General features: G+C 44.0%; 2 protein-coding genes across 7 annotated transcripts in view; both read left to right on the top strand.

Moving 5' to 3' along the window:
- The window catches only part of ZBTB1 (zinc finger and BTB domain containing 1), a 28562-nt gene extending 8895 nt beyond the window's left edge, over positions 1-19667 (top strand). For 5 of the 6 annotated variants that reach the window (XM_038137456.1, XM_038137457.1, XM_038137454.1 and 2 more), the window contains exon 2: positions 1436-3936. In XM_038137456.1, the coding sequence (XP_037993384.1) occupies positions 1456-3591 (2136 nt within the window). In that variant the 5' untranslated portion in view covers positions 1436-1455 and the 3' untranslated portion in view covers positions 3592-3936. Of the gene's footprint in view, positions 1-1435; positions 3937-13874 lie in introns of those variants that run through there. The other variant, XM_038137459.1, reaches the window with a different exon arrangement.
- Positions 19668-21398: 1731 nt separating this feature from the next.
- Positions 21399-23949, top strand: HSPA2 (heat shock protein family A (Hsp70) member 2). Its single transcript, XM_038137460.1, has one exon. The coding sequence runs from the start codon at positions 21661-21663 to the stop codon at positions 23563-23565; it is 1905 nt and encodes a 634-aa protein (XP_037993388.1). The 5' UTR covers positions 21399-21660; the 3' UTR covers positions 23566-23949.
- Positions 23950-24211: the final 262 nt, after the last annotated feature.

Genomic DNA, 24211 nt, shown 5'->3' with positions numbered 1-24211 from the left:
GTGTTGTGTTTAAATTTTGGGCAGTTAAAAGAGTGGTTGCAAATCAATCCATGCATTTCATTGAGTCATAAAATGCCCTTTAGTATATATTATTTGCTAGCCTGGACTTTATTTGCACAAACCTCATACAGTTATTTGTATTGTTTGCAATAACCTTTCAAAATGTTAAGAATCCTCATTACTGCTTTATGTTTTTCATTTCAATTAGGGTGTTCTCTATACCCTCTTCTGGTTCCTTACCCCCTCAGCCTGTGCAGTTAGAACAGCTTATGTGTTTCAGTAAAGGTTTTTCTTCCAAAGTGAGTCGTGACTAGGTGCTGGCCACACTTGGTGAAGTTTGTCTTTAATCAAACACACACCTCCTGTATACACTGCATTTCTTCTGGATATTTATGTTAACATAAACCATGAAGTTTTATTCCTCTTTTCTCTTGAGGATGAGTTAGTGATTTCACATAGAGCAACCCTCAGCACTGGCAGACTTTTCTCTCCAGTTTTTGCCGAGGCTTCATTTCACCGTGGCTCCACCTCTGCCTTGCCCGCTCTCTCAGTTCTCCATTGCTGAGTTTTTCTTTGTCCGCTTTCCCATCTACGTGTTTTGCTTGCATTTCAGCGCTCTGAACGAGTGGTTTTGAGAGCAGTTGGAGGCACGGCGTGCACCACTTCCTGCCTCTGCAGTCCTTGTGGCTGTCACGCAGCTCGCCTGGTCACCATCTGCAGCTCTGGGCTCGAACGTGGGACGTGCCACCGCAGCTGGGCTGCCCTCTGCTTCTGAGAAGGCGTTTGAGTTTGCAGTTCCTGGTTTGCAGGACGCCTTGCAGAGAAGGTTGAGATGGTCCCTCAGCTGCCACAAAGAGCAAAATGTGTGGAGTAGCTTATGTGGGTGCTCTGTTGTCTCTTAATTCCCTTTAATGAGGAGGGAAAGACCAGTTTGAGCCTGGCCAGGTTTCCAGTGTGTGTTGCATCATGTGCCCGTTGGACTGACAGGTAAAAAGGCAAGTTGAGACTGAAGAGTGGTTTCTGACAGCCAGTTTACCTTGTATAGGTGTTGTCCTGGGGCCATCTTACAGAAGTCTACCCTGTGAAGTTTTTGAAGTTCTGCATTCAGAATTCATATCTGAAAACCTTGGCTGTAGGACTTGGAGATATATTTGCTAATTTATATTCTAGCAGCTCTGATTGACATGTGTGCTGGTTATGTTTATTAGTTTACTAGTCTTGTAAGTCTAGTGGTGAGCACATGGAATTATGGATGTTTTCACTGGCATCAATATTCATAAGTAGTTACCAGCAGAGATCTCCAGACAGGAAGCTGTACTGCAGACTGGCAGAATAGGAAGATCTAGAGTGAAAAAAGGTGGCAGTTCCTCCCTACGTTGAAGTAGGCTTTGGGTTTTGTGGTCGTGATTTAACAGATACCTTTTTCTTTATGCAGGGCTGTAATCGAAGTACAAGATGGCAAAAACCAGCCATAGCAACTATGTCCTTCAGCAGCTAAACAAGCAAAGAGAGTGGGGCTTTCTGTGCGACTGCTGCATCGCTATCGATGATATTTATTTTCAAGCACATAAAGCAGTCCTTGCTGCCTGCAGCGCCTATTTTAGGATGTTTTTTATGAACCATCAAAACACTACAGCCCAGCTGAATCTAAGCAACATGAAGATTAGTGCTGAATGCTTTGATCTTATTTTACAGTTCATGTATTTAGGAAAAATTATGACAGCCCCTGCCAATTTTGAGCAATTTAAAGTGGCCATGAACTATTTACAGCTATATAACGTACCTGAGTGTCTAGAAGATATACAGGACACAGACTCATCTAGTTTAAAATGTTCATCTCCTGCTTCTAGCACGCAGACTAGTAAAATGATATTTGGTGTGAGAATGTATGAAGACGCACTTGCTAGAAATGGCAGCGAAGCAAACAGGTGGGGCATGGAGCCACCAAGTTCAACGGTAAATACATCCCATAACAAAGAGCCTGAGGAAGAAACTTTGCACCTCAACAGCTTCCCCGAGCAACTGTTTGATGTCTGCAAAAAAAGCACCACGTCCAAATTCTCTCACACAAAGGAGCGCGTGTCACACTCGCGCCGGTTTGGAAGGAGCTTCACCTGCGACAGCTGCGGGTTTAGTTTTAGCTGTGAAAAGCTACTGGATGAGCACGTGTTAACATGCACCAACAGGCATTCCTACCAAAGTGCCAGGTACTACAGTGCTGAGAAAATAGACTTTAGTGAAAAGAACTCTACTTCTAAAATGACCTCCACACAAACAGAAAAATACAAGGGGGACTCAAACCATGCTGCGGACGATTCATCATCTCCCGTGTCAAACATCACGAGCAGAAAAAGCAGCACTGTTGCCTCCGAGACATCAGGTGAAGAAGGAAGTAGAGCCTCTGAGAGGAAGAGGATTATCATCAAGGTAGAGCCAGAGGACAATCCTACGGATGAGCTGAAGGATTTTAATATTATCAAGGTGGCAGATAAAGACTGCAATGAGTCTTCTGACAATGATGACCTAGACGATGAGCAGGAAGAGCCGCTTTACAGATACTACGTCGAGGAAGAGATGAGAGAGAAGAGAAATGCTCGGAAGACTCTAAAGCCTCGTTTATCCATGGATGAGGATGAAAGAAAGTGTTTGAAAAGTCCACGGCACCTTAACAGCAAGGCTTCTTCAGTGCAGGAAGATGTGGAGAATGCTCCCTGTGAACTTTGTGGGCTAACAATCACTGAGGAAGATCTGTCCTCTCATTATTTATCCAAACACATAGAAAATATATGTGCTTGTGGCAAGTGTGGTCAAATACTGGTCAAAGGCAAGCAGCTACAGGAGCATGCACAGACCTGTGGAGAACCCCAAGATCTGACCATGAACGGGATCAGAAATTCTGAGGAGAAAATGGACTTGGAAGAAAACCCCGAGGAGCAGTCAGAAATAAGGGACATGATGTTTGCAGAGATGCTAGAGGACTTCAGGGACAGTCACTTCCAAATGAACAGCCTTCAAAAAAACCAGTTATACAAGCATTCTGCCTGTCCTTTCCGATGCCCTAATTGCGGCCAGCGTTTTGATACTGAAAACCTAGTGGTTGAACATATGTCAAACTGCCTGGAGCAAGATCTGTTCAAGAACTCCATGTTGGAAGAGAACGAGAGGGATCACAGGCGTAAGCATTTCTGCAACCTTTGCGGGAAAGGATTTTATCAGCGTTGCCACTTGCGGGAACACTATACCGTTCATACCAAGGAAAAACAGTTTGTTTGTCAGACATGTGGGAAGCAGTTCTTAAGAGAGCGCCAGTTGCGGCTCCACAATGATATGCACAAAGGCATGGCCAGGTATGTCTGTTCCATTTGTGATCAAGGAAACTTCCGAAAACATGACCATGTACGGCATATGATATCTCACTTATCAGCTGGAGAGACTATATGCCAGGTCTGCTTTCAGATATTCCCAAATAATGAGCAACTGGAGCAGCACAGGGATGTTCATCTGTATACATGTGGAGTATGTGGAGCAAAATTTAATTTGAGGAAAGATATGAGATCTCACTATAATGCCAAGCATTTGAAAAGAACATAAGCATAAACATACTGTTAAAGCATTAAGTTGGCAGCAGAGAGAACACCAAAGCAAAGCATAAGTATAGTAAAAAAATTTGAAAAGGAAAAAAAATTGAAAATAAGTCTCTTTTTTATTATTTTTTTAAGACCCTCCTAACCATAGGTGTCTATTTAGGCTCATTAAGTATAAAGCTTTGAAAAGCATCATGTGTTTAATTATTACATTTTCACTGTTTCCTAATACCAGTTTCTGTTCTTAATTTTATTGTTTTACTACGTAGATATACAAATCATTATTTTTAAACTGTAGATTAAAGCACAATGTTACCCCTTCACTGACTGCTATTAAACAGTTCTCGGATCCATGTCCGTAAGATGAGTGCTTTAATATTTCCATGTGTTGTTTCTTCATGTGAAAATTTTAGATGCCAGCGATTAATGTGCAAGAGCATAATTGTTCGTAATCCCCAAATTAATTTTCAAAATGAAAAAGAAAACAAAAAACAAACCCAAACCAACAATGCCAAGAAATAATCCTTTGGGCTCTGACTCTGCTGCAGGGGCAGAGCTGGCTGTCGTGGTCCCCTGCTTCTTGGCTTTGTTGGAAGGTGCTTCCCAGGGGTGAGAGCACATAGGCTCAGTTAACCCTTTCAGGCTCGGGCTGCTGTGCACAAGGGGGAAGGGAATTAATGACTCTCGGGATAACCGAGGGGTTCCAGCACAGTGGTTGTTTTCCAGATGGGAAGTCTTAGCAGAGCTGTTCAACTGATGTTGGCCTTTCTTTCACTGTCTGTACCTCTGTGGGTATATTTAACCTGCTCATCCTAACATACAAGGGAGGAGTGGCTGTGGTGGGTTGCTAGGAATGCAGTATGGCCATGTGCACTGAACACTGCATTTTCAGCCTAGCTGTGAACTGTGTCTTGCTGCTTGTGTTGGAAAGTTAAAAGCAGGGTGAGTGTGGAGATAGTCCCATCGCTTGGGACCTTAAGGTTTTTTTGCTTCTTGTTTTCATGATACTTTATGAATGTTCTGTTTTTCAACAAGAATATAACAAGAAAAGACTGCAGAGTTTGCTTAATAAATGTAAAGATATTTTATGCCTTTTAAGATTTCTTTCTGATTCTATCAGAGCCCTAATCTGTGCAGCTTGTCTCTTAATTTAATTGAATTTAAAAATCCTACTAAGTACCAGTTGACACCAATTCAGTGAGACACTTTGGCCTTTGAGAGAGCAACTGGCTTTGACTCTTAGGCACCAGCTGTCTGAACGTTTGTTAAGTGTGTGATTTGTGATGGGGTGGAGGAAAGGATCCTAATACTTAATTGTGGAGAAAACAATTAAAAAATAAAACCCAGTTGTACATTCTCTCAGCAGATCTCACTTTATCAAAGAGGGCGGTAATGCGATTTCCTGCTGAGCTGTGGAGGGAGGAAAGTAATTTAGATCAGCAATTAAGGCAGTTGGATTAGATGATCATTGCAGGTCCCTTCCAGCTGAAATGTTCTATCACCTCATGTGCCAGTGGTGGGGTTGAGAATAGGAGCCAAGAGGTGATGGTCTAGTCCCGGGCTTTCATGTACTTCTGTCAGAGCTGAGTTTCATTCCTAGTTTCTTGGGGGTTATGAAGGGTATCGAGTTTTAATTTTAGACTATTCAGAGGAGTGAATATACAATTCAGAATCTCCACTTCAGCTGTTAAAAGTAGTGTGAGTTGCCTTGCATTTATTCAGTTTCAAATGTGCATTTGGATTTCTCTTGGTTGGCAGATGTGTGCATTTCTGCAGTGATGGAGAAGGCTCCCCCACCAGCCCTTGGTCCTGAGCCAGCAGCTGCTCCGAGGCACCAGCTGCTTTGGGCACAGTTTAGTGGGCTTTTAGTGTTTTGCTTTAACTGCTCAGTCCTTTGTTTTCTTGTACCATGCTGAAGTCAACCAAGTCCTCAACAGCACTGGACCCAAAAGAGCACAGGCATGAATACATGAGTACTCCAGCACTCCAGAGCTGGGGGGTTCATACACTGCTCACAGTGATTCTCTGACATGCAGGTTATCCCTCACAGTAGCAGCTGGATTGGGAAAAGCAGTCAAGGGAGGTGAAGGAGAACCGGAGAGCACTGGGGGAGCTGGCAGGAGGGTCTCGTGGCACTGGAGGAGTGGGAAGATGACTGGGAGAAGAGATCCTGAATGGGAGGGAGTGGCAAAGGCAGGCAGGCAGGCAGGATTAGAGCTGTGCAGTGGGAAGCAAATCCCAAAGGTGGCATGGAGGGGGTGGCTGGAGGAGTGGATAAAATGCCCCGGCTGTGAGAGCGGAGTGAGGATGACTCAGCTTGGCTGGGGAGCTGTGGGCCTGAGCCATGAGCTCACGAACGCCGGTTGCGTACCAAGCACGGCCGGCCCCGCTGCCCGCAGCGCTGCGGGGACACAGCACAGCCCAGATTAAAGACCTTGCTGAAAGGCAGGAGGTGACCTCTGCCATGTAAGGGATCAGTCCTGAATTCAGTGAAGGGCCAAGGGTGATTTATAGAGCCTCCTGCTCAGGATCAGGAGCCCTTGTTTACAGCCTATTGGTCTGAACTTGACCCAAAAATGTTTCTTAAAAAATGTGACTTCCTAGTGCAAGTAGACCTGTCAACTACAGAAGTTAAATGGAGAAACTGGGAATGATGGTATTTATGTGTACTATCTAACTTTAGAAACACCCTGAATACCTCTGTTTTTCAATTATAAGCTGTGTTGTAGTAGCCTTTCAAAGTAAAGTTTGTTAAACCTTTCCAACTGAACTTGAATTGATGTTTTTTCCTGTTCTAGGGAAACAAAACCCAGTGCCTTGGAGTTCACATGTACAAAAGTCCATGCTAAGGCTCACAAAGAGCATGAATTGCACTGCAGGGAAGCTTAAAAATGGATCTACTTACATGTAGGCAGAAAAAAATCAGAATGACTGAAGTAGCCTGAGAAGTGATCAAGGGGAGTATAGGAGAACACAAACAAGTCAGCCTGGCTTGCAAGTAGATGGGTATTTAAATAGATGAGTATTTGAGATGAAATGTAAAAGCGTGCAGGGGAACAGCATGGGACTGTTAGAGAAAAGGCCTGGAGTGACAGGAGGAATTTGGCTGCTGTGAAAGGGGAGAAGGTCTGGGTGCTGAGGCAGCCTGGGGCTGGCCACTCCTGAATGTTCTCCCAAGAATGGGACAACATCTGCAGGAGAGTGAAATGATGGTGTTTCAGTGCTTCTGCCTTACAAAAATGATTTAATGTAGAGACAGAACAAAAACAGACATTAAAAAAAAATCAACAGCAGTTATCCTAGAAGTTTTGCTGTTACTTGAAAGATCATGAAGAGGAAGCAAAAATACTTTATTTAAGAGTTCTTTACCTCTAATTTGTGCTTTTCTCTTGCCATAACATTGTTCCTTTCTGTCTCCTTAGTGAATTTTAGCGTGTAAAAACACTTAAGGATCTTTAAAACTGGAGGTGTAAGCATTGCACAAGGCGTAGCCAGAAAGAAAAAGATTTGCTGGATGCCATAAGTTATATTTTTAAGTGATTTGCTATTCTTATTTTTGGAGAACCTCTCTGTGCTCTGTTGTTTTTCCCATTTTGGCAGTGCTATGGGCTGCAATCCTGAGAATTTATAAGTGGCCAGCCTAGCTCTTAAGCTTTCAAGATTTACTGAAAGTTAAAAAGAGGGAATTCATGAAGACCCGGTATGAGCTTTAAAATATCACAAAAGCTATTGAGCTTCTTTTTCAGTTTCAGAGGAGATGTTTAAAATGTTTATATATATATATATATACTTGTAAATGTTTCCTGCTGACTTGTTAGTTCAAAGAGTATTTACATTTGTGTATAATGATATTTGTAGCCAACAGGTCTGTGGAGAAATCTTGATTTCAATAAATAGAGTATCATGGAATTCTAAGAATTTATGCTTTAATTAGAGGATTTCTCTATGTAATACTTTCAGTTGGTGTAAAACATATAATTCAGCGTATTTTTTATTCAAAGCTGTAGACAGAAAATATATTGCCCTGGAGAATGTATTAAAAATACATTGTTATAAAAGTGAATAGTTTGACTACACGATTGTATTTGAATACTCTAGTGCTAAACCATCAAGAGTCTCTGAGCTATTGGTGAGGACATGAATTTGCTCCTGCAGGCTGTGCCACCTTGAGCCCTGGCTGCCCTTTACTTCTCCCCATTAGTTTCAGCTCTCCTCTCCCCTGTGTGCCACCCTCTCCATTGTCAAAGAGCACGTACCTATGGAGCTGCACAGTGCATTGAATCAAACAACACCCTTTGTTCTGTTCCCTGTGGGGCTGGTTTTTGGCTGAATCAGTTCCCTGCTGTGCTTCCCTCTCCATCTCTGTGTCAGATCTTGTGCAAGCACAATAGAAGGGGTGGCACGAGAGGAGAAGTGAGTGGCTGGGAGGGGGCTCCTTTGCTTAAACGAGCTGTACTAGAACTCAGAGCATGCCCCGAATTTAACTTGGTCTCTGTCTCCCCCAAGCATCCTCGGGGAAGCTGAACTCTTACATTCATCTCCTATTTCCTGATAAGGAAAAAGGCAGCCCAACCTCTTACAAATGAGACACATCTCTGCTATCTGCCTTCTTCGTGAGAACTGGAAATCTTCCTGCATTCAGCTCATCCCACAAATATGCTCTGGAGCTTTCTTAGTGTTTCTTGAAGCAGACTGGGTAGTGCTCTGCACCACTGGGTTTGTGTGGTTGGCCTGGCCCAAGGCCAGGAATGAGCTGGGCCCCTTGTCTGGCCAAACACCAGGAATGGCTCCCACCTTCCTCTGGCCTTCCTGCCCTCCAGCTGTGGGCCCAGATGCAGCTGTGGAGCTCCTCTGTTGCCCTGTGCCCCTCACTGCTTTTCACAGTAAGGGGAGACAGTCGTCTCATTTTGGTCTAATGCTGAAAGCTCGGGGTAATTCTCTGCATAAGTTAAACTGATGCTGGCAGTATCTGTTACTATCCTTGTGTGCGTCTGACTTTTAAGTGTGTCTCAATCTCAGAGGGTTAAAAATCAAATCTTCTGACTTCCCTAATTCTCAGCTGGTTTGATGCTTGTCGCAGACTTAAAGACAAGATGAAGCATGACTAATTTGACTTTAAAAAGTCTGCTGAAGGCTAGAAATTAGGAGCATGTTTTCAAAAGCTGACATTTCTGTAGTTCTCAGCTATAAACCAGTTTTCTGTATTTTCTTCCAACTTCCAAAAAACTCCTAAAATATTGCTGTGTGGTGTATTCTTGAGACATGTGAGTAGGCTGAGATTTTCTAGGGGAAAGATGCCAAAATCAGGACACATTTTATAAATTAAGTGTCTTTTGCTACTTTTACAGTCACTTCCATAATTCTGGAATTAATTGTGATTTTATTTTTTTAATGCAGAAAGACAAATCCTAATTTTTAACGGGCCAGTAGAGCTCATGACTCAGGAATCACTTCATCATGACTATAAATATTCAGCCCTGAAACAAACAGCCCATGTTCCTTTTCATGTACTTGAATGGCCAGTGCCAGCTTCATAGGAGAAATGCTATCAGATCTTTATTTGGGTTATTTTTACCCTAAAATATCTTGAAGGGTGGGGATTTTTTTATTAATTTAAGACACAAGAAAACAATGTTGTGCATCATGCTTTTAGAGAAACAGTTTTCAGTAATTCACGCAGATTCCCTGTGTAAGAGTGGTTGGAAATACATTTCTGAAGTTTCATATTAATATATTAAAGGGAACATAACAGAACTGTGAGATGAGAAATTCTCAGATAGTCCAAGGCCAGGCTTTGACTGTCTCTTTTGTAGAGACATACCTCACCCCAGCAACCCTGAGGTTCAGACGTGGTCAGGATCTTTGATTCTCTTGCAAGAAAATGAGAAGGTTTAATCCTTTCCTGTGCCTTCTGGCATACTAAAAACCATAGTAAATCTTCCTGCAGCTACAACCACAAAAACAATGCTGCATGTAGAATTTCCGGTGGGAGAAAAAAAAAATAAATGGTTCAAGAACTTCCCTCTCTGACAAAGTTCTGCTGCATTTATTGTTTTCACTCAAACTCATGTGTGATTTGCATCCATGAGATTTTGGGGTGTACTTTTTTTTGTTTGCAAATAAGACTTGACTTCAGATAAATATGTCTTGTAGTTCTGTAGACATGCCCAGCCTCCTGACAGGGAATGAGTGCATCCTTTATAGGTCTCTAAATCCTGGAAGCTGTGTAGATTGTAGGAAATCCACTGGAAATCAGGACTGTTGTAAATCCTTGGTTTCTCAATTTGTCTGTCAGGCAAAGTGCCACCAGTGTCAGCAATTGCCAAGGTCTCCGCAGCAGCTGTGTTGCCAACACAAAAGATGCAAAATTCAGTCTTTCCCCCTCTCTTTTTCCCCATTTCCCCTGATGACAAGGTTGCTATTTTGGAAATGCATCCTTTCGGCTCTTTTATTTGCCTTCTGTTTTTTGAAAAGGAAGATTTGCTTTCTTCCTGTTTTAAAGCAATGATTAGGGCTAAGAAGTTGCTTTTTTAAATAGTTCTCACATGTTCAGTTGAACCTACAAACTCAGTAATACCTGTTCTCTCCTTTTTAGGTAACCATCCCACTACATTGTGGGTGGTCACCAGAGGGACTTCTGCTTCTGATTCCCCAGAAAATGAAAGGGAAAAATAACATACTGTCCTTCTCTCCATGGCAAAAGCCCCAAAGACCACGAAAGTTTGTGGAAATGCAGATAAGCTGGCTAAAAATAGAGTTTGCTGAATACCATAAATTGCTTTTGGTTTTGGCAGCAGACACACCAGGCTTCTGGTATCGGTTACGCTCCTCTTACACAAGTCGTTGTTAGGGCTTTTATTTAGGATGCTAAAGATGGTGCCCTGGTTTCTTCCCTGCCTGTGGGTTTCCTACTGGTACCTACTGGTAGAGTCCCAGCTTCCAAATTACTGAGGTTATGGTTTCTAGCCATTGGTTATTGAATTACTTAGAACAAACCAGAAACATTTTAAGAGACAAAATGTAAAGTATCCCTCCTTTGGGAAAAGGATAGATACAATAATATTTTAGGAAGAAGAAGTAGGATCCCTTGGAACTGAGGAAGAAATTGTCTTAGTATATGCCACAGCCCAAGAGAGAGCTCAGATGTCTGAGCTACATTGTTATCAGGTGAATTAAATAGAAGTTGTGTACACTTACATATGCTGTAAAATATGACACTTAATACTCTGCGTGCCTGGAAGTCTGAGGGTTAGCCCCACCTAGTCTGCTTTCAGATGGATTGTGTTTCACTTAGATTTTACTGGCCATTGCTGACACGGTCAGTCCTACCAGAAAAGACAGAGGTCCTGATGTACAATAACTTAAAAACTGGAAAATAACTCAGTCAAGACACAAGAGATTTTACAGTAATTGTTACAGTTCTTTCAGCTTTAGTTTGTTGTGCAAAGAGTTAAATAGTTCAAAGGCAGTTTCCTTTGGAGTATGTTTATTTGATCAAGTTCAGTGTGGCTTAGACCCCAAATAGAAATACCAACTTCAAACAGAGCCACTGCTATGAGAGAAGGAATAGTCTGTGGCCTCCCAGACCTCACAAGCTATGTTGGTTTGTTACACACAGTCAAAACAAAGATGTCCCTTAGAACAGATATACATTAACTCAGTGTATTTCACACACCACATCTTACATCTCCCATCTACTTCTCTCCCTGGTCCTTTGGGCTGTGACAAGGTCACTGAGATCCTGGACGAACTACAGTCTCCTCAGTGAAAAGCATATAGGGTGTGATTGGACCATCCAAGCTACTTAGATTGTTAGAGAACGTTAGGGGAGCTACTGCTCCTGTTTACTAAGACTGAAGTACTACATCCTTTGGATTTTGGAACAGTGCTTATCTTTGGTTCTTGATTCCCTTTACATTGCAGGAAACAGGGGGAGGAAGAACCCAGTGGGTGCTTCTCTTAGATGGAGCCTGGAAGATCTTCTTGGCTGAGGCATGTTGTTGTTTTGTTTCTTCAGCTCCTTAGCTGGCTGAATCTTCAGACTTCTAATAAATGCACTAAGCCTTGAAAAAGCATTATTAATGCATTATGAGATACACCAAGTTCAGCCACTGAACATAAGAGTGGAACCCATGCAGATGCTATTAGCGCAGGAACCTGGTATCGAGCCAAATCTGGAGAGCCATCTTTGATCTGTCTCCAGATCCTCCTTTTATTTGTAAACATCCAGCTAATCACAGACTTCCTCTGACTTTGATGAAGTGGAAGGAGCCGCATCCTCTGTGAGCTCTGGGAAGGGCTGGAGCTCTGCAGAGGCTCAGCGTGCGGGGATGGGGGTTCCGGCGCCATCTCGTGGCTCGCTGGGAACGCGCCTGTCCCTGTTCCCAGGGCTGGAACGCTCCGGTTTGCTGGGAGGAGGGCCAAGCAGATCCTCCCGCGGCTGTGCATCCCCAAACTGTTCTGTGCTTAGGGCAGCTGGGCGATTTTAGTCCGCGAGGAGGGTACAACGTTTTATCTCTGATCTCCCTTCCTGTGGGCTGCAGGCTCCCGGCAGTGCCGGCAGCTCCGTGTGTGCTACACCCTACCCCACCACAGTTGGCACTGATTAGCCGTGTTTCTGCTGGCTCATCGGAAAAATGTGATTTAATATTCACAGGCAGCCCACCTTCCCGCACTCAGAGGTGGTCCCACACAGCACGGCCGATGTATTTCAGGGAGGTGGTGGAATGAAGCTCAGTCGTGTGTGTGAGTTGTCCATGATTTGCAAATAACAGATTTTGGACTGCAAAGTGCAGGCTGGCATGGTAATGAACAGCAATGGCAAACACTGATGCCACCTGGGGAAAAACAGTGCTCACATGCATACTGTAGTTAGAACACCTTTTTTTCCTCCTTTGTTAGTTTACAAAAAAAAAAAAAAAAAGTACTTCCTGACTTCTGAGCTAGTCATGTAAGAATTACTTTGCAATAACAGCACTAGTCCAGTGAATTCCCCTCCAAGATTTTAAGGATATGCTTGACTTGCTGCCAGAACCAGCAGTTCACTGGTAGCAGTTCACTACCTACCATTGAAGGTAGCAGTTTGCCCAAGACATGTTTCCCCCGTTCACATTGCCCTCATGGCACAAAAGCCTTTTGTCCCAGCTGGCCTTTTTGCCCACCGTAAGTATGTGACATGGCACAGAGGGCAGATAAAACACCAGACAAGCCTGGGCCTGGCACATGCAGTGAGTGAGGGTCTGGCCACGGTATACACTGAGGTGTGCAGCATCACTTGAGGCTTTCCTCTCCAAGGTGTGCCAGGAAATTCAGCCCTGAGCTGGCCTCGAGGATGCTTTGGCAGGTAAGTAAAGCAAAGAGCTGCCAAACCTGGCTTCATGTGCAGCTTCTGCAGTGTAGACACCACCACTTGGGCCAGGGCTGCCACAGTCTCATAGACACACCAAGTGTAAGTTATTCAGAAGTGGCACAATCATTCTTTGTACAATGTGATTCACATATCCAGAGAAAGAAGTCAGTGTGCAAAAAAACCACCCAATAACCCTAAGGATTTTCCTCAAAAGTTACAACCACGCGTTTCCAGTTTCTTGATTGTTCCTCTAGGACACAAAGCTGCTCATATTTGTCATGAACTAGTATATTTGAAAGAGACTTCCAGAAACTGTAAATATTTACATAATTTATCTGCATTTAACCTAAAATAAGAATTTTGGGGGTATATGGGGGTGTGTGTGTCGAGTAAATACATAACAGTTACCTCTAGTTAGGCAAGATTAAAAAAAAAACCACAACCAAAAATACAGTCAAATATGAAGCACTAAGAAGTGTTCCAGAGTGGGGGTGTTCCAAGCTATGAGTGGCTGAGGGGAAATAATACTTGTGCAACTTTTTGAGCATCCACTAAGCCAAGCCAAAAACCACTGCTGGAAAGTAACCCATACAGTATGAAAACTTACTTCTGGGAGGTTTGGGAAGTGAAGTTTTTCTTCAGCAAATCTGTAGCTGTTTTGAAAACAGAAGGCAAACGAAAAAGAAGCAAAAGTTTCTGAAACAAGATGACAACATTGTTTAAGGTTGTGTTCTGGTGGGGTAGGGGTTGAAGGAAATGTATGGCTTTTTAAAAGAGTTCCTGACTGTGGTGGGTGCTCTGAATATAACTGAAGGATGGGTATTTAGAGCAAAACCACACATGGTGAGGTGGGAGGGACCACATCATGCTAGCAAATACAGTACTGCAGTGCGGGCTTCTGACTTTTAATATTTTTCTTGCATTTCTTTTCTGCATGGCAGTAGTGAAATAGGGACTTCTAAGCTTCTGAACAACTGAGAGAACCAGATTTGGAGAAGACATGAGGAAGAAGTGGTCGGCAAAAGATTTCATAAAAACTCAGAACCTCGTGTGCCAGATCTGAATTGGCACCACCTTTGCTTTTTTGACATACTGCAGCAGTCGCAAAAGGCACCAAAGCAGTCAAATTAGAACATGCAGTAAAAGTCGTTTTGGACTCTTCTATGTATCATAAATCTTACTTCTTTGTGACTATTACTTACAGCTGTAAGAAACAAATTCGAAGTCTTTCATGGAGCAGACAGCCAAAAGAGGCAGATGCCAGGTGTTCAGGGCTGCACTGAAATGAATTTGCAAAATTTCTATCCACACGCTGGAGTGCTCCTTTTCTGAAATGTGGCTTCTTAGAGTTGCTGTCAAAAACTGTGTAGTTTTTTAGTTCAAACATTACAAGTGTATACTCATGCACAATGCTAAACTATCAAGTGTTATAAAAAAAAAAAAAAAAGAGTAAGAGGTGAAAAAAAATCTTAAAAACTGAGGACAGAGGGTCCCTGAGAAAGGACAGGATGGTGAGAGAGATCCAGCTACATGATTTCCCCTGCTGTCATGATCATCATTTGCAAGCTGAAGAGGACCTTCCATGGAGCACAGTGCTTGTATGTGGAGAGTAAAGAAATGGTGCTCTGATCTTTTAAAAAGAATGGTGAAAATTTTTTACCAACAAGGAGATGAGTAAATGTAAAATAATCTTCACAGGGCACAGTGTGCACCTTGTTCTGGAGCTAAGCCTTGCAAAAGCTGGCACGAAGAAGAGAATCAGACGTTCATGTTCAGATTTGAACATTTTAGGAATAGTAATGTTTCCAGCTAAATTAATGGGGGGAGGGAAAAACCTTAACTAAAAAAGCAATAAGGCAGTAAATGTTCCAAATTAGGGCAAGCATGAATTATAAAAATACCGATTTCTTTTGCTTCCCTCAGACAACAGTGGATCAAATTAAGACATGTAAGCAGACTAAACATGCTGATTATATTCTGCTGTAGTTACATATTTTACTAATTCTACTCATGATTATAAAAGGATGTTTCGTTGTTCACTATAACTGTTATCTCAAGAAGAGTCTGTCTATAATTTTATTTATAATTGGCATCATTTTCATTACTGTTGTTACAAAGTGTATACAATATTGTCTGTATTGCAGCTTGTATAGGGCATGTGTCTGTGCTTGCTTTACTCTTTGAGTTTATAAAGTTACTATACAAATGCAAGAAAAGATGTTCAGATATCTTTGAATGTGGTTGCTTAATCTAATTACGTAGCCCCCAGTGTTTCAGCATCTAGCTGTTGAAGGTATCAGCCTTATTAACACATAACACCTCAAACATTGATGCAGGTTTTTTGAAAGCCTCCAGTGCAGCACTGGAATGCTGACACTTCCATCCCAGTGGCTGTACGGAGTAAAGGGGAGGATGGTGAATATCTGGGCAAAGCTGGATACCACTGGGGACTCTGCAGGGAGAAGGCACAAGATATCTAAGAGCAAATGGGATGTGCTTTCTGTAGAAAACATGAAGGACCTTAAGAGCAGGACCACCACAAAGCAGAGGAGAGAAGGGAATACCTTTATAGCATCGCCTTCAACAGTATACAAAGTGTAGGACATCTAGAACAGGCCGTGACTGTTCTGTAACTTAGCAATTACTTCCAGTCTATGTAGAGTATCAGTAAAGACATTCCAGGTTAGTTATCATCATCTTTAAAGCTTATTCTGTGCTTTGCAACAGTATCTTTAATAAAATACTCTTACAAATCTGCTTATTATTCTGATTTAATTCCATCTTATACCTGAGTTGATAACAGTCCTGGCAACAGGGTGAAGGTACCGCCCGCTTCATTGGCTCCTGTGTTTTTCCCATTCACCTGCTAATGACAAGAGGGAAAACAGATGAATAATTATCAATCATAGAAATGAGAAAACAAGAGGAATTCATATCATACGGTCATTCAATTATTATAAAAATTGTTCACACTAAGCATATCAGTAAATCTGAGAGATTAATCACATACTGATCTCTGAGTAAGAAGTATTGGTCTTTGCCTGTGTTTACAGTACACCATTTATCTTGTTTAAAACTTAGCATAATTTTCCAGCTTTACAGTTACTGCCAATTATTGCAGTATATTGTTTAACCCCATCAGAGCAGTTCTAGATAAAATTCTCTGTTTTCATTTATTTACCCCCTGGACCATATAGAGTATCCTTTTAATATCTTCAAACAAGCCCAAGCAGAGTTCAGGTACATTAACAGATAATATTAGAATTCAGAATAATACTGGCAAACTGCAGATGGGATCTGAAAATATATTATTTAATAGGAACAAGTGCAAGCTGGAACCATTAGCTATGCAAGTAAAGGAACAGCTGCTAAATTTCTTAGAATCCTAGAATGGTTTGGGTTGGAAGGGACCTTAAGGACCATCTCATTCCAGCACCCCTGCCAAGGGCAGTGACACCTTTCACCAGACCAGGTTGCTCAAAGCTCCATCCAACCCGTCCTTGAACACTCCCAGGGATGGGGCAGCCACAGCTGCTCTGGGAAACCTGTGCCAGGGCCCCACTCATCCTCACAGGAAAGGATTTCTTCCTTATATCTGAACTAAATCTACCCTTTCAATTGAAAAGAACTGATGCCTTATTTTGGATCAAATTCTGAGAATTAATCTGCAACATCATGATGTTGCAAATAAAGGAAAAACTGAAATGTAGAAACTGGAGTGTCATCTGCTTCTTCAGAACCACCAAGGCAAGAGCTGGTGACGACTCCAGTTTTGAGTTTGAGCATAGCACTTGAAAACTAAGATACCAGGTGCATGCAGAGAATCCAGGAGAAAGCAGTGAATGTCTGGAAACCAAGAAGACTTTGCTTCTGAGTAGAAGTTGAGTAATTTAAAGTCATTTTACTGAAGAGATGGTGGAAGGAAAACACAATAAATTTCATATAAAAATCTGGTTGCAAAGAAAAATGGCACAACTGTTTCTCATATCCAAAGTCAATATGAATAAAAATAATTACCTTAAATTGCAAGAAAGGAAATCTTGGTTAAACACAAAATGGGAATAAATGACCTGTTGAGGTAATTTCTGATCTGATTCTGTGATTGCTGGAAAACATTTTGCTTTAAAGTCACTTGCTTAGGACTGTCAGTAGAGCTGGTACTAGCCACAAGAAAAGGAGGGTGCAGTTAAAGGAATAAAGAACTCACTGTCTAAAATGCACAGCACACTAGATTATCTAGTTAGTACTAGTGATACTAACTTCAGCTTTTAATCATATCTTAGCAAACTGTTGAAAGTCTATGTAAATAAATGTGCTTAAAACCCACTTAATTATAAAATAATTATTCCTTGAAGCATCAAGCATTAGTTTAATCAGTGTTGACAACTTCCATGATTTTATTGAGTCTAATCAATCTCAGGCAGCCTGATTTCAGTCATAAGATGGTGTAACGAGCTATTCTGTTTATTAAAAGAAAAATAGACCTGCAAATTACATGGAAAATCCTAAAAGTGTAATCTGAACATATGGTAAAAATGAAAAAGCCAGGAGATGAATAAAGCCACTAGGTTTATAATTTTAGGTGATCTGACTCACGAGTTTTGAACTCCTGGTTTGGCAGTATGACATTACAGTGCCCTATATTTTGCTCTTGTATTTCCATAGTTCCGATCACACATTTGTGTAATTTGCCAAAAAACACATTATACAAATTTGAAGCACTTTATTTGTTATTCACAAAAACAAAGGAGCACTTATATAAGTAAGATGATGTCTTGTGGCTGCTTTTTAAATTACCAAGGAGCAGCTGTGCACAAAACCTGGAGGTATATAAATACAAAGTAAGTTACATAGCTCCCCCACATACACTGTGATTTTTAATGCAACACCTTGTTAGAAGAATCTTGTCATTTTATACTCTGGTAGTTCTTGTCTGAATTCCAAGTACCAGACTTACATTCACAAATATAAACAAGATGAAGAATTTCAGTGGGGAAAAGGTATTGTGACAAAGTATTACTAGATGTTAGAATAGCAGTTGCTTAGACTTTTCTGAACTGATTGCTGTATTATGAAAGAATCCATTCTCACCTATACAATCTGATCTGTGCAATTTTTGGGATAGTTTTACAAGGGAAAGGGTTATTAGGGAAAGGGATACCAGAATTTAAGGTCTAAGATCTTCTGACTGCCAAACCTGGAAAAATCATTCATTGCATTTCAACTTTATCTTAATGATCCAAGTGGCTGATGTCTGATTGAATGTAACTTGGGCTCAGTCCTATTTTTATACTCCATTGCCTTATGAAACACGTGGGGGAAAAAAAAAAATCTTCCTTTTATCATGATAAAGATAAGGGTTGAGTTCTCAGTTCTGCTCCAGATACCGAGCTCTTGCTTCACTGGAGAAATCTAAACATCATCTTCATTTCTGGCTGGGTGGTGTAATGGAGAATAGCCTACAGCGGATTACATAACACTGCAAAACAGGAAACATGGGTGCATAATCAATCCTAAACACAAATAAATGGATCAGAAAGAGGCCTGCCACTGCCAGAGGTGCCAAACTGCTGCTCTGGAAGTTGCTGTGAAAATATGGCTTACAGATTCAGGATGAGGGAATAACAGCAAATGTTTTGTTGAAGGGAAAATCAGACTTGTGCTGAAGTCCTCCCCATAAAGCTCACTCTTTAATTTCTGAACCAGTTGGTTTGGCTCACCTGTTCCATGATTGCATATGAAGCAACATAAAAGGGAATCATGTGGCTCTTCCCATACGAGAGGATGAGTACATGGATGATGTTGGTTCCCAAACTGCTGACAAAAAGCAGGTTGGTAATAGCTCTGCTGAGAAGAGAGAATATGTCTAATGAGGTTTTCGAGGTTGCTCCCTCTCGTTAGACTGGACTTTCTCTAAGGCCATTAGTAAGAGGTGATGGCAAGAACATCCTGTGAACTTCTGACTGAATAGGAATGAAAGTTAAAAAGCAGCTGTGACCTAGACATCATTGCACAGAAGAAAACAGCACCCAGCTGGAAAAGAAATACTTCTGCAACAGGCTAAACAGCCTCAGTCCAGAGACCTTTGGATTTTTCCTTAGGATGTCTCTTTACACCAGTAGCATTAAGATGGTGTGCTCATGTGTTCCTTCAAGACTTTTTCTCGAGATTTACTACAGCAAAACAACTCAAATGAGGAAGTAAACAGGACTGAGAGAGTACTCTCAGGGTGAGCAGTAATCCAGTCAATGCAAACACCTCTTCAGCAGGTTAACATCACATGCGGGTATCAGCACAACCATATCAGGGCCACACTAGTTACTGGGCCAAGGAAACACCCAACAAGTTTTCTCTGGAGCTGTTTTATATATTTTGTGCCTGGGCTGATAAAAATATAGTTAAAAGCTTTGTGCCAAATAAAGGAAATGTCACTTCTAAATTGGATAAACCTTGTTCAACTTCAGCTATAGTTAAATGAGACATCAGATTAATTTTGCTGCAAAGACTTTATTGTGTTAATCAATATTGTGTTATGTCCTACTCCACTTGTTTTCTCCATCTACTGTTTCTATAAATATGTTTTTGAGGCAGGAGTCTTCTTTTTACTCTGGAATAACAGAGTCTGAGTTTGTACTGCAGCTATTAAAACAGGTTTCTTGTGCATTATTAGTGTTCCTAAGGGACAGTCCTCACAAGGATACAAATAATAAACAACATCAACTTTTCAGCTGAAACAGAATTTATTATCCACCTCTCTTTGTATTGCTCTGGCATTTCTCCCTGTCCCACATAATACAATCAACTGAATGAAGTGGCAGTGAATTACAGGAAGAGATGGTTCAGTGGTGAATCAGTCACTGGTCTAACTACAAGAGAAACCGACACCCTTCCCATCAAAGAAATATGCACACAGGATATACAGAGCAGCTCCTGTAGGCAGAGGCAGCTGATGGTTCCCATTTTCCAGTGACTTCTTTTGGATTGCTCCAAGGTCAGAACTCATGTGAAAAAAAAAAGAAATTAGACCAGGACCCACGGAAGACTAATAGTTATTTAAGCACATACAATATGTATGGGCAGAAATCCAGGTTCTTCCATCACAAAACTACACACATAATGCACAGCAGAGGTGGAGTTCTCATGTCTTGCAAAAAAGGCTTTGAAAAATACACTAATGGAAACAAGGGTGTTTTTGAACAGGAGTTACAGTGCCTGTAATAATTGTGTGAATACAAATCACTCCGGGAAAAGCTGTAACACGTTTTCTATAAGGCCAGGTGTAGCAAACTGCTGAAGGCTGGGGACAAACGAATGAAAGAGGATTTAAGTATACAGTGACATAATTCCTTCTCTCACACAACTCCTGAAGTCTATGGATAGCAAACTTTTAGCAACGCTTTTAAAGGAGCTGAAAAGGAGCTACTCACTAAGACTCCGAATAAAAAAATAATCTCGGGATGGTGTTTTGCCCTCCTTACTAGAACTGGAATATTTTGAAGTGTTTGTCTTAGAGTACGGAGGCATAATTTAGAGAAACCGCAGCGGATTTTCATGTTTAATATATTGTCATCAAAGCACTTTCCTACCTCCGAGTTAATAGCTCCATAGCTTTTGCTAAACGTAGGCGTGACGACATCTCACATTAGCACAACAGACAAGAATTTGGAGGCGGTTCAAGAATGGTCACCACGCAGGAACACGCAGCAACAGGGCCCCCAAAGCCGCGCCGGAGCCATTCCCTGAGCGATGGTGCCGGGGCAGGAGGGGCCAGCCCGGTGCCATTCCCTCAGTTCCGATGGGGGACAGGACGGGAGAACCCGGTGCCACTCCCGAGTTCGGGTACCGGGACAGACACGGGGCGGGGGTGTTGTCAGCCGGCCAAGTTCGGGCGAAATAAGGCTGAACACGGGCTCGGCGGGACTTTCCCTCAGGCACTGTCCCTCAGCGGGAGGGCGCGGAGCGGTGTGAGGGGAGGCGTTCCGCCATGACAGCTCGGGGGTCGCCGCGGCGGGGGAGGGGCGGCGGCCGTTCCGCCCTGAAATCGTGAGGGGAGGCTGAAGGGAGGTGTGTGTCTGTGTCACGGAGGGAGGGCGAAATTTCTGCCGCCCTGCGACCAAATAAGGGCAAATTCCCCAGTGCCGGGCTGAGCGCTCAGGAATTACAAACACCGCTCGCCGCGAGCGGCCGCGAACCCACAGCCCCCCCACACCCCGCGGGCCCGCGCGTGCGGAGCGCGGGGGCGTCCCGTGGCGACAGCACAGCCCCACCCCGCCGGCCCGCCCCCTCTGCCCGCCCCCGCCTGCCATTGGACAGCGCTGCTGTCAATCCTCGGCATAACGTCATGTCAGCTGGAACTTTCTAGCTGAGGCTCGCGCCGGGGGCGGGGCGAGGGGACAGCAAGGGCGCGGATTGGCTGAGCGCGGTGGCGCACGAGAAAAACCCGGAAGAATCGCGGCCCCCGAGGGGCGGGCTGGCGGGTAGGCGCTCGCAGTTCTGATTGGTCAGAGCGTTGGGGGCGGGCACTCCCCGGCGGCTCGCGGGGGCGATTGGCCAAACGACTGTTCGAGGGGCGTCCGGATTGGCCGTCAGGGTTCTGGCAGCTTCCAGAAGCGGCGGCGGCGGGTATAAAAGGGGCGGCGGCGGCGCGAGCCGAGCATATCGCGCCGCGGCGGCAGCTGGAGCGGGCGGGGTGGACACGGGCGAACAGCACCACAAACAGCCGACACCATGTCTGCCAAGGGGCCGGCGATCGGCATCGACCTGGGCACCACGTACTCCTGCGTGGGTGTCTTCCAGCACGGCAAGGTGGAGATCATCGCCAACGATCAGGGTAACCGCACCACACCCAGCTATGTGGCGTTCACCGATACGGAGCGGCTCATCGGGGATGCTGCCAAGAACCAGGTAGCAATGAACCCCACCAACACCATCTTTGATGCCAAGCGCCTCATCGGCCGCAAGTATGACGACCCCACGGTGCAGTCAGACATGAAGCACTGGCCTTTCCGTGTGGTGAATGAGGGAGGCAAGCCCAAGGTTCAGGTGGAGTACAAGGGGGAGATGAAGACCTTCTTCCCAGAGGAGATCAGCTCCATGGTGCTCACCAAGATGAAAGAGATTGCTGAAGCCTATCTGGGGTGCAAGGTGCAGAATGCTGTCATCACAGTGCCAGCGTACTTCAATGACTCCCAGCGCCAGGCCACCAAGGACGCCGGCACCATCACAGGCCTCAATGTGATGCGTATCATCAACGAGCCCACTGCGGCCGCTATCGCTTACGGCCTGGACAAGAAAGGAACCCGGGCTGGAGAGAAGAACGTGCTCATCTTTGACCTGGGAGGGGGCACTTTCGATGTCTCCATCCTTACCATCGAGGATGGGATTTTTGAGGTAAAGTCCACAGCTGGTGACACCCATTTGGGTGGGGAGGACTTTGACAACCGCATGGTGAACCACTTTGTGGAAGAATTCAAGCGCAAGCACAAGCGTGACATTGCTGGCAACAAGCGAGCGGTGAGGCGGCTGCGCACGGCTTGCGAGAGGGCGAAGCGCACCCTCAGCTCCTCCACACAGGCCAGCATTGAGATTGACTCTCTGTTTGAGGGCATTGACTTCTACACCTCCATTACTCGTGCCCGTTTTGAGGAGCTCAATGCTGACCTTTTCCGTGGTACCCTGGAGCCGGTGGAGAAGGCTCTGCGTGATGCCAAGCTCGACAAGGGCCAGATCCAGGAGATCGTGCTGGTGGGTGGCTCTACCCGGATCCCCAAGATCCAGAAGCTGCTACAGGATTTCTTCAATGGCAAAGAGCTCAACAAGAGCATCAACCCCGATGAGGCTGTGGCTTACGGTGCTGCCGTGCAAGCAGCTATCCTCATGGGAGACAAGTCTGAGAACGTGCAGGATCTGCTGCTGCTGGATGTCACCCCTCTGTCCCTGGGCATCGAGACGGCTGGAGGAGTGATGACCGCTCTCATCAAGCGCAACACCACCATCCCCACCAAACAAACTCAGACCTTCACCACCTATTCAGACAACCAGAGCAGCGTCCTGGTCCAGGTGTACGAGGGTGAGAGGGCTATGACAAGAGATAACAACTTGCTGGGCAAGTTTGACCTGACAGGCATCCCCCCAGCACCCAGGGGAGTCCCCCAGATCGAGGTCACTTTTGACATCGATGCCAATGGTATCCTGAATGTCAGTGCCGTGGACAAGAGCACGGGTAAGGAGAACAAGATCACCATCACCAACGACAAGGGTCGCCTCAGCAAGGACGACATTGATCGCATGGTGCAAGAAGCAGAGAAGTACAAAGCAGAGGATGAAGCTAACCGGGATCGGGTGGCAGCTAAGAACTCCCTTGAGTCCTACACTTACAACATGAAGCAGACAGTGGAGGACGATAAACTGAAGGGAAAGATCAGTGACCAGGACAAGCAGAAAGTGCTTGACAAGTGCAAGGAGGTGGTGTCTTGGCTGGACCGCAACCAGATGGCTGAGAAGGAAGAGTACGAGCACAAGCAGAAAGAGCTGGAGAAACTCTGCAACCCGATCGTCACAAAGTTGTACCGGGGAGACGGAGGGGCCGGGGCCGGTGGCTCTGGTGGCCCCACCATCGAAGAAGTAGATTAAAGAGGACTGAAGCATTGACTGGTTTATGGACAGTCACTCCATTCTTTGCTTTGTTTTTTTTCTAACGTTTAAGGAAAACGTCCTTGCCGATAACAGAGTTTATTCTGTTGGGTGTGTATAAAGGCAGATCTGTCAGCTTGGTTTTGATAAGAGGGAAGGCACGTCCTGCTTTATAAGGTTAGTAATAGACAAATGTTGTTAATTCAGATACAGCTGTTTGTATTCTGGATGTTTGTCTCTGTTTCTTCTAACGTAACCATTTGACTGTTGCAGTTGACAAGTTTCAAGTTATGCATGAAAACCTTTACAAAAGATGAAAAAAAAATTTGCCAAAGTTGGCTTCTGGAAATTTTGGTAATAAATAAAATGTTTTAAAAGCATAAATCTATCCTCTTTCTCCTCTCTGTGAAGGGGCAGTAGTGGGGGGGTGGGGTGGTGTCTGTGGCTCTGGGTGGTGACAGCAGGGGAGCAGGGGGTGTTGGGCTCCAGAGGGGTGGTTGATGCCCCTAGAATGGCAATGGGAGAAGCATGGGGGCTTCCTGAGGGAGCCCAGCTTGGAATGGGCACTGGGAGGGGGTGTCCTGGTGTTGCAGCCCCCTAGTCTCTTGGCAGGGGCAGTGGGAGTGCGGCTCCTGGGATTTTCAGA

The sequence above is a fragment of the Motacilla alba genome, chromosome 5 (assembly GCF_015832195.1).
Source record: "Motacilla alba alba isolate MOTALB_02 chromosome 5, Motacilla_alba_V1.0_pri, whole genome shotgun sequence".
Classification (NCBI taxonomy): domain Eukaryota; kingdom Metazoa; phylum Chordata; class Aves; order Passeriformes; family Motacillidae; genus Motacilla; species Motacilla alba.
The sequence above is the reverse complement of the archived record's forward strand: the minus strand, read 5'-3'. Positions and strand labels throughout refer to the sequence as shown.

What these genes read in the sequence shown, in the direction of transcription:
- HSPA2 (XM_038137460.1), top strand. Translation starts at nt 21,661, where the DNA reads ATGTCTGCCAAGGGGCCGGCGATCGGCATCGACCTGGGCACCACGTAC.